Below are 16225 nucleotides of genomic sequence, written 5' to 3' on the forward strand. Positions count from 1 at the left end.
GTTCTAGCTCGAATACATTGAAGATGTGTTCGTGCTGGGCTGGAACAAAAACCTAAACACACTGCATCTCTCCAGGACCTGGGTACTGAGCCCTTTCCAGATTAGATTGTTGACATATAAAATGATATGAGCATTCTTTTAATGTTACGTCATTCTGCCGATCTGAGGAAACTTGGAACGGCTCACGTAAAGCCCTTACAGCGGGCCCTTCCAGAAAAGTGTCCCCAAATGTCCTCGGCCCATTGACAGAGACGGTGTGACTTGGTGTAGAAGCCCGTTTTGTGTACTGCAGTCTTATCAGTGTTTGGGCTCTTCAGGCAGTGTAAGGGGATTGAAGGCTGCGACAGGCCATGGCATTGTTTCTCTAATCTGGGCCCAGCAGTGGTGTGAGTGAGTTGTTCATCCAGCCCTCTCTCTGTTTTCTGTGTGTTTGTGTGAGAGAGATTGCCTGTGTGTGTGCCTCTGTATTCGCATGTGTGTGTGTGAGTGAGTGCAAACACGTGTGTTGAATCTCAAAAAGGACGCCAATGTCCCATGAAATACATGGTGAACTAGCCAGGATTAGCTCTGCAGATGACGACGATGACATAATCAGATGGAAATGATTGTTGCATACTGATGCAGTGGTTAAATGACTAAGTGGTTTCAGAATGACGACCCATACCTGTCTCCTTCATCCACCTTCATTGAGGTTGGGCAGCAATAACCTGGCGTCATGAAACTGTCTCAAATAGTCTAATAACCTTATCTGAGGTCGTTCATCACCACTGATTTGTACCAATGCACCCCCGAGCCATAAGACTGCTAAATAGCTAACCAAATATAGCTACCCGGACTATCTGCATTGACCTCCCTTTGCACTGTCTCTTTTGACTCCACATACACTGCTGCTGCTGCTTATTATCTATCCTGTTGCCTAGTCACTTTACCCCTACCTATATGTACATATCTACCTCAATTACCTCGTACCCCTGTACTTCAGCTTGGTACTGGTACCCCGTGTTCTTTTTATTTGAAAGGAAAGAAAGTGATATGACGGCATGCATAGGAGCTAACTAAATGGGTGAATATCCTTAATAGAGTTATATTAAGGAGGCATATTAAAAAGATTACTGACATCACTTTTTTTTTGCTTCAATTAGCCAACTGTTCGACACAGACACAAAAAAAGACGTTGCATCACCGTCTGAGGGACTCATAGCTTGAAAGACTATGAGGAAAAGATGCAGGTGGACAAAAACAGACATGACTGGGCACTTCCTGTTCCTGCCTCTGACAGGAAGTGGTTGCGCCCCACGGAAACGGACCCCGGCTGTGGCGGCGCAGCTTCCACCTGCTGCCGCCTAATTACATCTCATTAGACTGACTCCCTTAATCGAATCTGCCCTGCTGCTCAAACTCAATTCTGTCTGGCTGACTGGGGGCCCACACTTCCCCTATTGGCACTCACTGCATGCACGCACGCACACACACACACACACACACACACACACACTGGAAGAGTGACCGTGTGTGGAAGTATGAGCAGTGTGTCAGACTTTGAGTGAGCTGGATTGTGCGTTTGAGAGATTCAGTGAGTGAGTGTGAGATAGGTTGTGAGAGAAAATGTGTGCACGAGTGTGTGTTATACATGTGACAGGCTGTGAGAGAACGTGTGAGTGTGTGTCACGCTGTGTCTGTCCGATTGTGTGACATGTTGTTTATGTCACACTGTGCGTCGGAGTCTTCGATACTCCGCCTATGTCAGTGTGTGAGTACATTCATCAGCTTGTGCTCCATGCAATGCACGTCAGCTTCCGTGCAAGACTATCTTGTCTGTCAAAGTCCCCATGTTAGTCTGTGGCCCGTTAAGAGTTCATCAGACAGTGTGTTTGTGTCTGCCCACCACGGGTGTGACATATCAAGGCATCTGATTAAACAGCATGATCATTACACAGGTGCTGGGGGACAATAAAAGTCAGCTCGAAAATGTGCAGTTTTGTCACACAAAACAATGACGTAGATGTCTCAAGTTTTGAGGGAGCGTGCAATTGGCACGCTGACTGCAGGAATGTCCACCAGAGCTGTTGCCAGAGAATTGAATGTTAATTTCTCTACCATAAGCTGCCTCCAACGTTGTTTTAGAGAATTTGGCAGTATGTCCAACCGGCCTCACAACCGCAGACCACATGTGACCATGCCAGCCCAGGATCTCCACATCCGGCTTCTTCACCTGTGGGATTGTTTTAGGGGGGTTGGGTGCTGAGAAGTATTTCTGTCTGTAATAAAGCCCTTTTGTGTTGAAAAACAAATTCTGATTGGCTGGGCCTGGCTCCCCATTGGGTGGGCCTGGCTGCCAAGTGGGTGTGGCTATACCCTCCCAGACCCACCCATGGCTGCACCCTGGCCTAGTCATGTGAAATCCATAGATTAGGGCCTAATGAATTCATTTCAATTGACTGACTTCCTTATATGAACTGTAACCAGGGTTGGGGAGTAACGGATTACATGTAATCCGATACATGTAAGGGATTACAAAAAAAACGGTAACTGTAATCCGTTACATTACAAGCAAATATATTGTAATCAGATTACAGATACTTTTGAAACACTATATGATTACTTAGAGGATTCATTTTAAATTCAGATCTTTGAAACATCTCTGTTTTCTCAATGACATTCAAATCAACATTGAAAAAAGGCGCAAGTTTAAATTTGTGCCACATGAGCGAGTCTGACCACAAAGTCAGAGACCACTATGATGAGACACCAAATGTGTTTGATGGATCGCGAGAAAAGATCAGGAATAGGCTTTTGTAGGCTACAGTCCAAGCTATGTCTTCCAATGGTACGACTGTTGTCGGCATCCAAAGACTTTCCAATTTGAATAAATGCTTGGAGGTAAGGATGACAGCAGTGGTGTAGTCTACGGCGATACGGATATCACTTATTATTGATATCTACATAACACATTGATGTGAATCACACTGCTGCTCTCTCATTTAGTTACGTATTTGCACCTTATTGATTGTGGTTGTTGTGGATGTTCACAAATCTAAATGTATATTTGAACCCAATAAAGGCTGAATTCAAGAAGTTTAAGCTGCCTATCAATCCTTGTTTTTGAAACCAATGGACAGCCAGTAAAAAATGCTCTCTTGCAACAGCTACATAGTACAGAGCCCAGCCTATGGAATACAAGAAGGGCTTTTATTGCTCAACCTAATTCATGCTGATCTTTTTTTTTTTTATCCATAGGACTAATGGAAACATGCTCAAACTCGCACACTTTTGATGAGGGGCAATCTGTAGTTGCTACATCCATATTTGGACTTATAAATGATATATATTCATGTAAAGATATAATTTAATGGTATTATTACATGTAGTAGAAAGTGATGGGCTAGAAGAAGCCTACATAACCAACCCATAAATAAAAATGTAACATCCATGTATGGCCCTCTAAGTAAACTTTAACAGTGATTTATCCTGCAAAAGACGTTGTTCAATTGGTAACATCCATTTTTGTCTTCTTCTAATGCCTCTTCAGGGGAAAGTCATCTAAAAGTAATTGAATGTAATCAGATGACTGAGTTTGGGTATTCCAAAAGTTGCGTTACTGATTACAATTTTGGACAGGTAACTAGTAACGGTAACATATTACATTTAGAAAGTAACCTACCCAACCTTGACTGTAACTCAATAAAATCCTTGAAGTTGCTTTTGTATTTTTGTACATTGTAGTGGCGGCAGCCTATTAAAATACTTGGAGGCGTGGCTTGTTGGGGGCGTGGCTTTGTGGCATCCCATGAGACTGATTGTCATGCCAGTTAGTTAATTTGTTATCTTCTGTTCTGTGATTCCATTTTAAGCTTGTACACTGCCAGTGCTGCAGTCTTAATGATATTGACATAGATGTACGTGATACCAGAGAGCACTAAAGTTTCATTATTCATACAGGCACCATTTTGTGACAATTCTGTAATGTATTTCAGAATGTATTTTCAAATTCAATAACTACATTTTCTGGTGCATTTAGCACTCATATATATTTTAAATACAATCTGTAATATATATTTTTAAAATACATTATTTGGCCAATTTTAAATATTCTGTGTCATAATTAATATTTTCTAAATCGCATGGGTGGGTCTGTATTTTCGTCTTTCGAAGGGCTGTGTCCCCGCATGCCTGGCTGTGCATTTCATCTTGCCTTTAAGTACTTGTGTGTGTGTCAGCTTGCAGTATGTCAGTCAGACTGTGCTAGTCTGCACTTTGCTGTGCTGCTTTATTAGCCTGTGTTCTTGATCTATGTTTGCCCCTGTGACAGTCTATGTCAGGCTATTGTGTGTGCTCCTACTTGTGTGTGTGTGTGTGTGTGTGTGTGTGTGTGTGTGTGTGTGTGTGTGTGCGTTCAACCTGATATCACATGGATAGGTTGATCCCTAGGTATATCTCAGCTCCTTTCATCCCTCTGATTAAAAGTCAGTGCTGCTGTGAAATGCACCCGTGAGACCAGAGAGACGGACCACTAAATCACTTTTAAAGCCCCACTCTGTATTATAGACCTTCCAGTTAGACCATGGTCATAGACACTGCATGGCTGTTGAGACATTGTCCTAATGTTTGCAATTCTAGCTTGGCTTGTGTGTGTGTGTGTGTGTGTGTTTGTGTGTGTGTGTGTGTGTGTGTGCGCGTGTTTACACACCCTTTATTTTTATTCTACATCCAGTCCCCCCTTGTTTCAGGATTGTAGTGTGTGATGTCTGGTTCACCATGACATTATGATAGAAATAATCTGAGTTGTTTGGACTTGAGTTTAGTGTTGGTTAAAGGAAATGACAAAGCATTACTCAAGAGTGAGAGCTCATCGTTAAGGGATGTGATTTGGTCAATTGGCTGAATTTGCCAAGATAATTCAGGAAATGTCTAGAAGAAGATAGTAATGAACAGCCTCTCTCGGGTCTAAACCACCTTCAGGGTATATATGTGTGCACTTGCACTTTCAAAAATTGTGTAATGATGTAAACAACAGTTTTTTTTTTTTTTTTTTTGGGGGGGGGGGAGAATTACCAGCATGCTGATGCTTTTTCCCCTCTCCAGTTTTTATTCTGTAGCTCCATCTTGTGGCAAGGATGTGTAGTTCAAGAGGAAGTGTAGCCAGGATACAGTAACGTAGAGATAAAAAAATATATATGTAGTTCCAGTCAAAAGCTTGGACACACCTACTCATTCAAGGGTTTTTCTTTATTAGTACTATTTTCTACATTGAAGAATAATAGTGAAGACATCAAAACTATGAAATAACACATTTGGAATCATGTAGTAACCAATAATGTGTTAAACATTCTACAGCGATACACCATCCAATCTGGTTTGCGCTTAGTGGGGCTATAATTTGTTTTTCAACAGGACAATGACCCCAAAACACACCTCCAGGCTGTGTAAGGGCTATTTGACCAAGAAGGAAAGTGACGGTGCTGCATCATGTGACCTGGCCCCACAATCACCCGACCTAAACCCAATTGAGATGGTTTGGGATGAGTTGGACCTCAAAGTGAATGAAAAGCAGCCAACAAGTGCTCAGCATATGTGGGAACTCCTTCAAGACTGTTGGAAAAGCATTCCTCATGAAGCTGGTTGAGAGAATGCCAAGAGTATGCAACGCTGTCATCAAGGCAAAGGGTGGCTACTTTGAAGAATCTCAAATATAAAATATTTGTATTTGTTTAACACTTTTTTGGTTACTACAGGATTCCATATCTGTTATTTCATAGTTTTGATGTCTTAACTATTATTCTACAGTGTATAAATTAGTAAAAAATTACGAAAACCCCCCCCCGGAATGAGTACGTCTGTTCACACTTTTGACTGGTATTGTATGTTTTACATAGAGCATATTATATGACATGATATTGGATTCTGTCTATCTTGTTTGGTCAGAGAACGACGAGGCTGTGTATCTGTCCATCAGCGTCTCCTCCCACCTGTGACCTGTGTTTTCCTCTCCTGCCCTCCGAACACTCTTCTGATGTGAGTAGCCTACTTACAGGGGTCACTCTTTCACTACTTCTTATTCTCCCCCACATATATTATTGTATCAAATTAGATGTCTTGAGCTGTCAGGCCAAACAGACATAGTTAATCGCAGTGAGAAAGTTGTCAGAAGACGACACAATTTCATAGCATATAACAGTATACTAATCATCTATGAGGAAATTGCTTTGAACATGAAAATGATTGAAGCCCTAATTATAAATATAGTAATTTGGATCAATGTAAGTGGTTAATCCATCCAGAACTGCGCAGTTCATTGTACTGCCCATGGTCTTCTCTCTTGCAGGTGTTAAAGCACACTTTGCTGAACGTGAGTTCTATTTTATTCACTAAAACAATATATTAATGTCCTATGTTATAGTGCTTCTGGGCCATGTTCTGTTGTCAGAAAATATTTTGAAAAGGAATGAAACCTACCTGAATATGTCCAATTTGAACACACATTCCCAGTTCCCCCTACATTGTGTCCTATTGAAAACAACCCGGGTTTCTGTTAGCCCAGTGACCTTGTGATGATGACGTCACTTCCTGTGCCTCCAGAGTTTGATGGAGAGCTGGTCGGATGACAGCTGGAACTGTTGTCATAACCGGAGGAATTCTCGCCACGGTGATTCTCTTGGTTATCATAGCAGTGCTCTGTTACTGTAGACTCCAGGTAGGTGTGTGTCTATGTATGAGAGATCTACTTAGATTCACTACAGTCTCTATTCACTAATTAATTGTCACAAATCACAACCTCTCTCTCTCCGCCCCTCTCCGTCAGTATTACTGCTGTAAGAAGAATGGGTCAGAAGGGGACACCGGCTCCATCACGCAGCCCCATTTTGCCTGCAATGCGTGCAGTGCACCCGGGGTGGATGGGGCGGCCGTCACCCCCCTCTTCCCGGAGCCCATTGCCCCCCACGCATCAGGGCGTCCCCGCAACTACTGCCCCACCTGCTCGCCCTACGAATCACCCTTCTACATCCGCACCACCGATGGGATGCGCAACGGTGGCGAGCGCATCACCTACATGCCCACTCACTATGAGAACCCAGCGCTGGGTTTCGACCTACCCTCCCTGCACGGCTCCCTGCTGAGCACCGGCCAGCATCGCAGCAACCCAGCACCGGACTTCTATACCAACACTCGCGCTATAAGTACAGAGGTGTGACCCACTTCGTATGGGGTCCTGGTGGCTCAGTTGGTTGGAGCGCGCTGCTTCCAACTCTGGTGTTGTGGGTTTGATTCTGTACACAGAATATTTGTTCATTTTCGTTTTGGATAAAAGAAACTGGTAAATTACCATATTTTTATGAGGATGGCCACTGGTAGCCACTGTCTCTCTCTGCTGACCGCTACAGAGAAGATGATGGAAAAGTAGCATTGAGAGACAACATGGAGCATTGACCACTTGATCTGGTCAAACACTTCCTGGTTCTCTCTCTCCCTACACTGTCAGCTAGCTTCCAGCTGGTTCTCTCTCTCTCCCTACACTATCAGCTAGCTTCCAGCTGGATTCGGGTAGACTCCAACAGTACTGTTTTTTATTTATTTAAATGGAGGTAGCTATGTTTGTTGTTGTTTAAACCCCCTTAGGCTCCTGTAATACAGAGGCAGAGATCATCCCTTTGTGTTTAATTGACTAAGGGGACAAGACCAAGACCTATCCACTGTCTGGCAAGGTAGTGTGTGGGATTCCAATCTTCACTGTTTGAGGGCTATCTGTATTGTGGTTTCACCTGCACCTACTCTTTGTCATTTCCTTGTATCTGCCAATAGAGACAAATGAAAGCTAACTGCATTTGAGTGATGGTAATCAGAAGAAGATGAACAATCAAGTTTCCTAAGAGTAATGCAGAAAATACAAAGAGACAGTAACTACTTCAGAGCGTTCTCTATGCAAGCTCTTTCACAATCAAACCTGAAACGGTTGGAGAGAAAAGCCTAACAATGCAGCTGTCAATTGTGTATGTTTTTCTTTTTCAAAAATGTTTGTCCTATGTAACTGGAACTATTGAAAGATTATTGTTTGTGGTCTTCTGTTATTGAAAGATGTATGTACTACACCGACTTTTGAGACCATGGAATTTGATTCCATAATATTACGACTCAAATATTGCAGTTTAAAAGATAGTTTTAATGTAAGGACAGTGGCATTTTGTCAGTGGGTGATGCAGAATTTCAGTTAATGATGATTTGTCCGTTTGTCTCTGTACCCGTGTCATTGAGTTAGGCTACCACTCTTTGCTCAGAGCACTGAAGCTACGGTACGGTTCAAATGAACATATTGTATTTCTCTTTATTGACAGTGATGCAACAACTTGGAAATGTATATATTACCAAATGCATTGAAGGCATTTATAATTATTCGTTTGTCTCCTTGATTGACTGGCTGATGACTTTTGGGATTCGGCCACAATGTATTTTTAATTGGGACGTGCAAGTCTGGTACAATTTAGATGTAGTTTGTGCCATTTTGTGTCCACACTTCAGAACCCCTGAGTGTTGATTTTATGAACTGTAAACGTCCATATCTTTACACATTTTAGTGTTTCTTTCAACTTGTGAAATAAAATATCTATGGTAACAAAATACAATTATTATATGGCACTCATTTTAAACTCATTAGACAATATTGCTGGCCATGTGTATTATTATTTTGCCCCCGTTGGTGTCTTTTTATGTTTTGGAGTGAAAAAAATGTGTCAATTTGATTGGTTGAAACAGCAAAGCAAAAAAAGGACATTTATGATAGTGGTGATATTAATTTGGCTATATTTTTTTTCTAAAACCGACCACATTTACTAGTTCTGCTTTGAGCAGAAATGCCCTATGCCCTATCATGCATGTGACAACAGCAATACTCATTAGACACAACAATCCCAATGTAAGCCGCCTTGGTATTAGGTCCCTACACCCGTGCAAGTATTGTACCTGTATTTTTGTCAAACATTGAATGAAGGAATAAATATTGAAAACATACTAAAAGCAGAGGAGGTTGGTGGGGAGTAGCTATGGGGGGATGGGCTCATTCTAATGTATGGAATGGAATGAATGGAACGGAGTCAAACGTGATTTCCATATGTTTGATGTGTTTGATTCCGTTCCATAAATCCCATTCTAGGCATTACAATGAGCTCATCCTCTTGTAGCTCCTCCCACCAGCCTCATCTGACTAGGTGGTAGATTGAAAGGGAAGCTGTTATAAAATGATTGGACGTTAAAAAAAAAGTTGTGTTAGGGTGTTGTTTCTGGTGTTTATTTGCTCCTTAAAAAGGGGTGAAAGTTGTGTGTCTGTTCAAAAGCTTCTTTAAATCTGGCCTTTTAAATCCAAAACAAAGACCATGAATTAGACAATACATTTGAATTGAGAATATCTACAGAATTACATGCCCCATAAGGACACATTTTCATTCTTAATTTCTGTTGGTTTAGGATATTCATTAAATAATGAATTTTTAGAAAATGCTTAATCAACAGGATGCTATATTTGACAATTAAAGATTTATAACTGCTTAAAATGCCTTTGTTGTCCGTATTTTGTACACACACACACACACACACACACACATTGTAATTATGGTATAGGCACTGACCCTGGAACTGGCACCCTGTATAAAGTTACTTTCTCGTGTACTTCTAATTTCTGTTTGTGTGTTTTTGTTAAACTTTTAAAAATATTTTTCTTGTACTACTGTTAATGCATTGTTGGGAAAGAAAGCAAGAAAGACATTTCATTGTACTAGTTAGTGCACATGCCTATAAAACTTCACTTAGAACACATACACATGGCCTGCTAAAAGGCAAATGGCTCAATCAAGCCCATATAGGCGACATCCAACTTACCAATAGTACAATGTATTGCAGTGGTCTGAAGCATATTCCTCCCTTTTGTCTTCATATTTAGCCAAACAAAAATGTCAATGAAGGAAGTATATCCAGTGGTGACCCGTCATTCAGGGCAGGTGGGGCAGAGCCACACATTTTTTTTTGTTTTTTTTGGGGGGGGTTGCCTGTTTTGCATGTGATTTTGGCATTAATACTTGTAAAATATCAGTTTGTAAACAATGTAAAAATAAAATTAAAAAATAATTGAGTTAATAAAGTCGCATACAAACATGGTCTCTTTTTTTTCTTTCTTGAGTAAAGCAGCGCCAAAATGCAGGTGTTTCAGCCTAGCTCAGTGCTTTCTTTGGTGGACAGTGCATTTATATTTTCCAACGGGGCTATACATTTGGGTGAGGTTCTTTCTCGCATTAGTAGCCTCGTTTCACCGGCAAAAATAAAGTTAAACCATCTAGTGTTCAGCTATATAACACAATGTCAAATACAGGTAGACTAGTCAAATAATTAACATCCAATCACATTAACCGTTACTCTCTTGCAGGAAACCTTCACTCTTGCGCAGACATTTAGAAACGAAACATGACAACTTGAAAAATAAGCCACGGGAGCTTTTTGAGCGAGAATAAAGACGACTTTCAAGTAGTAAGACATGTATAAAAGCAACAGATACCATTAATAAGAAGGAGCTTGAGGTGTCTTATATGGTGAGCTACCGAGTGGCTAAGACAGGCAAGCCCCATGCTATTGTGGAGGATTTAATTCGTCCTGCTGCCGCGGATATGGCTGGGACAATGCTGGGGGAAAAGGCCAAAAAACTGTACAGACAATGACTTCATCAGACACTGTTTCACAACACATCAGCGACATGGCAGGAGATGTTTTGAAACAATTACTGCTTCACATACAAGCCAGTGAATTCCATGTGTTACAGCTGGATGAGTCAACAGACGTGGCGTGGCGGGCCTGGCACAGCTCCTGGTATATGTCTGTTACGTTTCTGGGGGATCAAATAAGGAAGACATCCTCTTCTGCAAACCACTGGAAACCAGGGCAACCTGAGATAATATTTTTAAAGTACTGGACAGCTTTGTGACATCAAATGGACTTTGGTGGTCAAGATGTGTTGGTATCTGTACTGATGATGCAAAAGCCATGACAGGGAGACAAGGTGGAGTGGTAACGCGCGTGCAAGCAGTTGCTCCCGACGCCACTTGGGTACAATGCAGCATCCACGGAGAGGCTCTTGCTGCCAAGGGAATGCCTGACAGCTTGAAAAACATTTTGAACACTACAGTGAAAATGGTTAACTTTGTTAAAGCAAGGCCCCTGAATTCTTGTTTATTTTCTGCATATGGGCAGCGACCATGTAACGCTTTTACAACATACAGAAGTGCACTGGTTATCAAGGGGCAAAGTATTGACACGTTTTTTAAAATTGAGAGACGAGCTCAAAGTTTTCTTTACTGACCATAATTTTCACTTCTTTGACCGCTTGCATGATGATGAGTTTCTCACACGACTGGCCTATCTGGGTGATGTTTTTTCTCGCCCGAATGATCTGAATCTAGGATTACAGGGACTCTCCGCAACTATATTCAATGTGCTGGACAACATTGAAGCTATGATTCAGAAGTTGGAGGTCTTTTCTGTCTGCATTAACAAGGACAACCCACAGGTCTTTCCATCATTGTATGATTTTTTTGTGTGCAAATGAGCTCAAGCTTACGGACAATGTCAAATGTGATATAGCGAAGCACCTGCGTGAGCTGGGTGCGCAATTACGCAGGTACTTTCCCGAAACGGACAACACAAACAACTGGATTTGTTATCCCTTTCATGCTCTGCCTCCAGTCCGCTTACCGATAGATATCTGAACAAGAGAGCCTCATCAAAATTGCAACAAGGGGTTCTGTGAAATTTGAATTTAATCAGAAGCCACTGCCAGATTTCTGGATGGGGCTGCCCTCTGAGTTTCTTGCCTTGGCAAATCGCGCTGTTAAGACACTGATGCCCTTTGCAACCACCTACCTATGTGAGAGTGGATTCTCTGCCCTCACTAGCATGAAAACGAAATACAGACACAGACTGTGTTTGGGAAATGATTTAAGACTCAGACTCTCTCCAATACAACCCAACATTGCAGAGTTATTTTTGATGAACAAATAAGGTTTTATATGTAAGATGGCTAAATAAAGAGCAAAATTATTGATTATTATATATGATTTATTATTTGTGACATGGTCCTATAAGAGCTCTTTGTCACTTCCCACGAGCCGGGTTGTGACAAAAACTCACACTCATTCTTATGTTTAAAACTTGTTATGGCTGCAATCCCATTAACGGGATTAAATTGTCATCAACAACCACTGAATAGCATAACGCTACATTCAATGAATATTGCTAAAAATATTTATATTCAAGAAATCACAAGTGCAACATAGGAAAACACAGCTTAGCCTTTTGTTAATCCAACTGTCATGTCAGATTTTGAAATTATGCTTTACAGCGAAAGCAATCCAAGCGTTTGTGTAAGTTTATCGATCGCACGACAAAACATTAAGTACACTTAGCATCAGGTAGCTTGGTCACGAAAATCAGAAAAGCAATCAAATTAATCATTTACCTTTGATGTCCTTCGGATGTTTTCACTCACAAGACTCCCAGTTACACAACAAATGTTCCTTTTGTTCCATAAAGATAATTTTTATATCCAAAATACCTCCATTTGTTTGGTGCGTTATGTTCAGAAATCCACAGGAAAGAGCGGTCACGACAACGCAGACAAATTCCAAATAGTTTACATAATGTCCACAGAAACATGTCAAACGTTTTTTATAATCAATCCTCAGGTTGTTTTTAAAATATATAATAAATAATATATCAACCGCAAATGTCTTCTTCAGTAGGAGAGGGAAAAGCAATGGCTGTCCAAACTCAGTTGCGCAAGCAAATCTCATGAGACCACTTGACGCGATGTTATCGTTCTGGCTCATTTTTCAAAATAAAAGCCTGAAACTATCTCTGAAGACTGTTGACACCTTGAGGAAGCGATAGGAAAAGGAATCTGGTTGATATCCCTTTAAATGGAGCAAAGGGAGGCTATGGAACATGGAGTTTTCAAAATGGAAGCCACTTCCTGTTTTGATTTTCCTCAGGGTTTCGACTGCAATATTAGTTTCTGTTATACTCACAGACAATATTTTGACAGTTTTGGAAACTGTAGAGTGTTTTCTATCCAATACTAATAATAATATGCATATATTAGCAACTGAGACTGGGGAGCTGGCGGTTTACAATGGGCACCTTTTCATCCAAGCTACTCAATACTGCCCCTGCAGCCATAAGAAGTTAATAATAAATGCATCGTATAGTGTGTGTGTGGCAGGATTGCAATGATGGTAAAAAAAACATTTGAGAATGTGCTGATCCTGCTGCTAGTGGTTGGTATGCAGCTGGTGGTTGAATGTTTGAAGGGGTTTAGGAACCACTGATCTAGTGGAATAGGCCGGTAGGCCAGCAGGAGACGGAAGACCCTTACTTGTGTAGGCCAAAGAAATAACCTCCACTATCCAGTGGGAGAGACGTTGTTTAGTGAGTGCGTTACCTGTGAGAGGTTTCGCCCAGGAAACAAACAACTGATCACATTTCCTGAATCCCTTAGTCCTGTCCATATACATCCGCAGTGCGCGTACTGGACCCAACATATGCAACCGTTGATGTTCCGGAGAGGAAATCGGTGGGGGATAAAAAGCTACCAGCTCAAGGGGAAGACACATCAAATAAGGGTTAATATTCTTAGGGGTAAAGGTGGGGTTAAGCCGCAATGATACACTATTGTTACCGGGTGCAAACTGTGCGCATGACGAGTTTATCGAGAGTGTCTGAATGTCAATTACACGCTTGTGATAGCGCGGTCTTAAATGAAAGCATCTTCAGCTCCACCTGATCCAGGGGCTCAAAAGGCTATTGGTATAGAGCATCCAAAATAATTGATAAATCCAATGACGTGGCAAGCTGTTTGGACACCGGACACAAGCGATCTGCACCCTTCATAACAGGCAACAAGGGGGTATTGCCTGTCATGAGAATTTTCAATCCCAATGATAATAACTATCAATCAATAGCTTTGACTGATCCCCGAGGTTTGTAAGACCATGGGTGTAATAATAATTAGGCAAAGATTAGTACCGTTTATTCAGAGAATGTTCTAAAGTCCATTATACAAAGACATCCATTTTATAGCTGCGCACATACTTCCACACAAACAGTAGTTGAGTTTTATCCTTCTCCATAGTTCTCACCACTGTGTATCACTACCCAGCCGACAGTTCCATTCCCCCGAGATTAGGGAAACCTTGAGAAGACCTCCCTATGCTATCATAAATTCCTCAGAGGCAGGTCGGTCCAAACACAGTTGAACTGTTCTCGTTTTTTTCTTCAGCACACACATACAAGTTCAAATCTTAAGCTACGCCTTGCTCAGACAGTCTGTGTTTTTCCACTATACAGATACATTGTTGAATCTAATTCTGACTAAAACTACACACATCATCAGATTATAATTGTATGATTCTAATCAATTTCATACAATTATAAGGTTTCAGAGTGGAATTATTTCATCATTATCTTTCAATATTTAAATTATTTTATCATTGCCCCACTGTCGTGCCCCCAAAACCCACATGACAAGCCTAAATAGCTGCTAGACATACCTTAATAGGAGAAAAAGCTCCTGTAGAAACGACAGGATTCCTGGGACAGAGCACTGTAATGGCACGGTCTGTGATTTAGCGCACCATGCCTCAAACACTTTCCATGTACAATTATAAAGTGACCTGGTGGATGAGGCTCTAGCACTGAATAGTCAAAATTACATTTTGGGGAAGCCCGGCAGTGTTCAAGTTGAACCATTCACGGTCCAGGCCCAGAGTGCCAACCGTTCCGGGTGAGGATGGAAAATCTCCTTTCGCGCCTGGTATAGTAGGTCCCCACGCAGGGGAGAGGGCCACGGATGACCGCATAGTAGTCGAGTGATCTCTGCTAGCCACTTTTTCTCCTGACAATATGGCGCAATTAGTATGAGCGATGGCCCCTTCTCCCACACCCTAGCTAGGGTGGAGGAAATCAGGGCCAGTGGGGGGAATGCATACAGGAGGATGCGTGTCTACTCGTGCACCAACTCCCATCTATGCATTCCGATCCCTCGGGAAAAGAACAGTGGACACTGAATATTCTCCATTGATGCATAAAGATCCACTGCTGGAATGCTGAAGTGCATCCAAACCTGATTGGCTACCTCCGGGTGAAGCTTCCACTCTCTGTATAGTGGATTCCCCCTGGAAATTCCCCCCAGATTCAGTACTCCCGGTACATGAGTAGCTCTCAGTGACTGGAGATGCACACTGCTCCACACAATTAGTCTGTGTGACAGTGTGTGTAAGTGAGGGGATCGCAGTCCCCCTTGTCTGTTTATGTAAGCCACAACAGTGGTATTGTCTGTTCTGACTAGAACATGACGACTCTCCAGAAATGGGAAGAATTACTTTAATGCCAGGGACACTGCAAGGAGTTCCAGGCAGTTTATGTGAGTAGAACGGAGATGGGGTCCCCATGCCCCGTTGATTGTTCTGCCCTCGTGGGTCGCACCCCTTGAATCAGGGCGGGGTGACAGCGAATTGTAGTCTGTACCCCCTGTCTATTGTCCCCTGTACTCAATTTGACACTGTGCATGCCTGCCAATTCTCTCTCCGCTCCAAAGGCTGACCGGGCTTTCTCCCATAGATGGTGTAGCAGCACCCTCCGTCAGGGGGAGGGTGTACGAATGTCTGCAACGCACTGTGCATGTCCGTCTGGCTCGTAGTGGGAGCACACTTATGTGGCCTGTCACCACATAAAGAGTGGTAGTTCCCTCTGGCGGCATTATAGGTGTAATATTTGTGTTGTGGAGAAATGACCAGGCAGGAGACTGGAGTACAGTTAAGTTTTCGTTTAGTCAAAACCCCTCGTGCTCTACAGTTCCCGGCACCCCAGTGCGCATGTGCATTTCCTATTAGGTGTAGTAACGTAACACTGCCGTAATGCATTACTGCTTAGTAACAGCACAGTAACTAATATAAACAGATGTAGATCCCAGATACTACACTCCTCCCCCATAGTGTTTAACTCCCAGAGAACAAGGTAAATATGTTAGGTAACTACTAATGCAATATCTGAACAATGCATTCTTAAACATTTTTCAACTACTGGGTTGAAGCAGACTTTTCAGAGCCCAGCACAAATCCAGGGGATTATTCTGCCCCGTAGATGGAGTTTGTGTCCTAATAACTAACCCAGGTAATGTCCTTTTTCTTTCCTTTTATCT

General features: G+C 42.0%; 1 protein-coding gene across 2 annotated transcripts in view; it reads left to right on the forward strand.

The window, feature by feature from the left end:
* The window catches only part of LOC112250680 (protein FAM163A-like), a 30752-nt gene extending 20768 nt beyond the window's left edge, over positions 1–9984 (forward strand). For both annotated transcript variants that reach the window (XM_024421024.2, XM_024421025.2), the window contains exons 2-5: positions 5923–6012; positions 6323–6346; positions 6577–6691; positions 6800–9984. In XM_024421024.2, the coding sequence (XP_024276792.1) occupies positions 6599–6691; positions 6800–7189 (483 nt within the window). In that variant the 5' untranslated portion in view covers positions 5923–6012; positions 6323–6346; positions 6577–6598 and the 3' untranslated portion in view covers positions 7190–9984. The remainder of the gene's footprint in view (positions 1–5922; positions 6013–6322; positions 6347–6576; positions 6692–6799) is intronic.
* Positions 9985–16225: the final 6241 nt, after the last annotated feature.

Source organism: Oncorhynchus tshawytscha, linkage group LG05 (assembly GCF_018296145.1).
Source record: "Oncorhynchus tshawytscha isolate Ot180627B linkage group LG05, Otsh_v2.0, whole genome shotgun sequence".
Taxonomy (NCBI): Eukaryota; Metazoa; Chordata; class Actinopteri; order Salmoniformes; family Salmonidae; genus Oncorhynchus; species Oncorhynchus tshawytscha.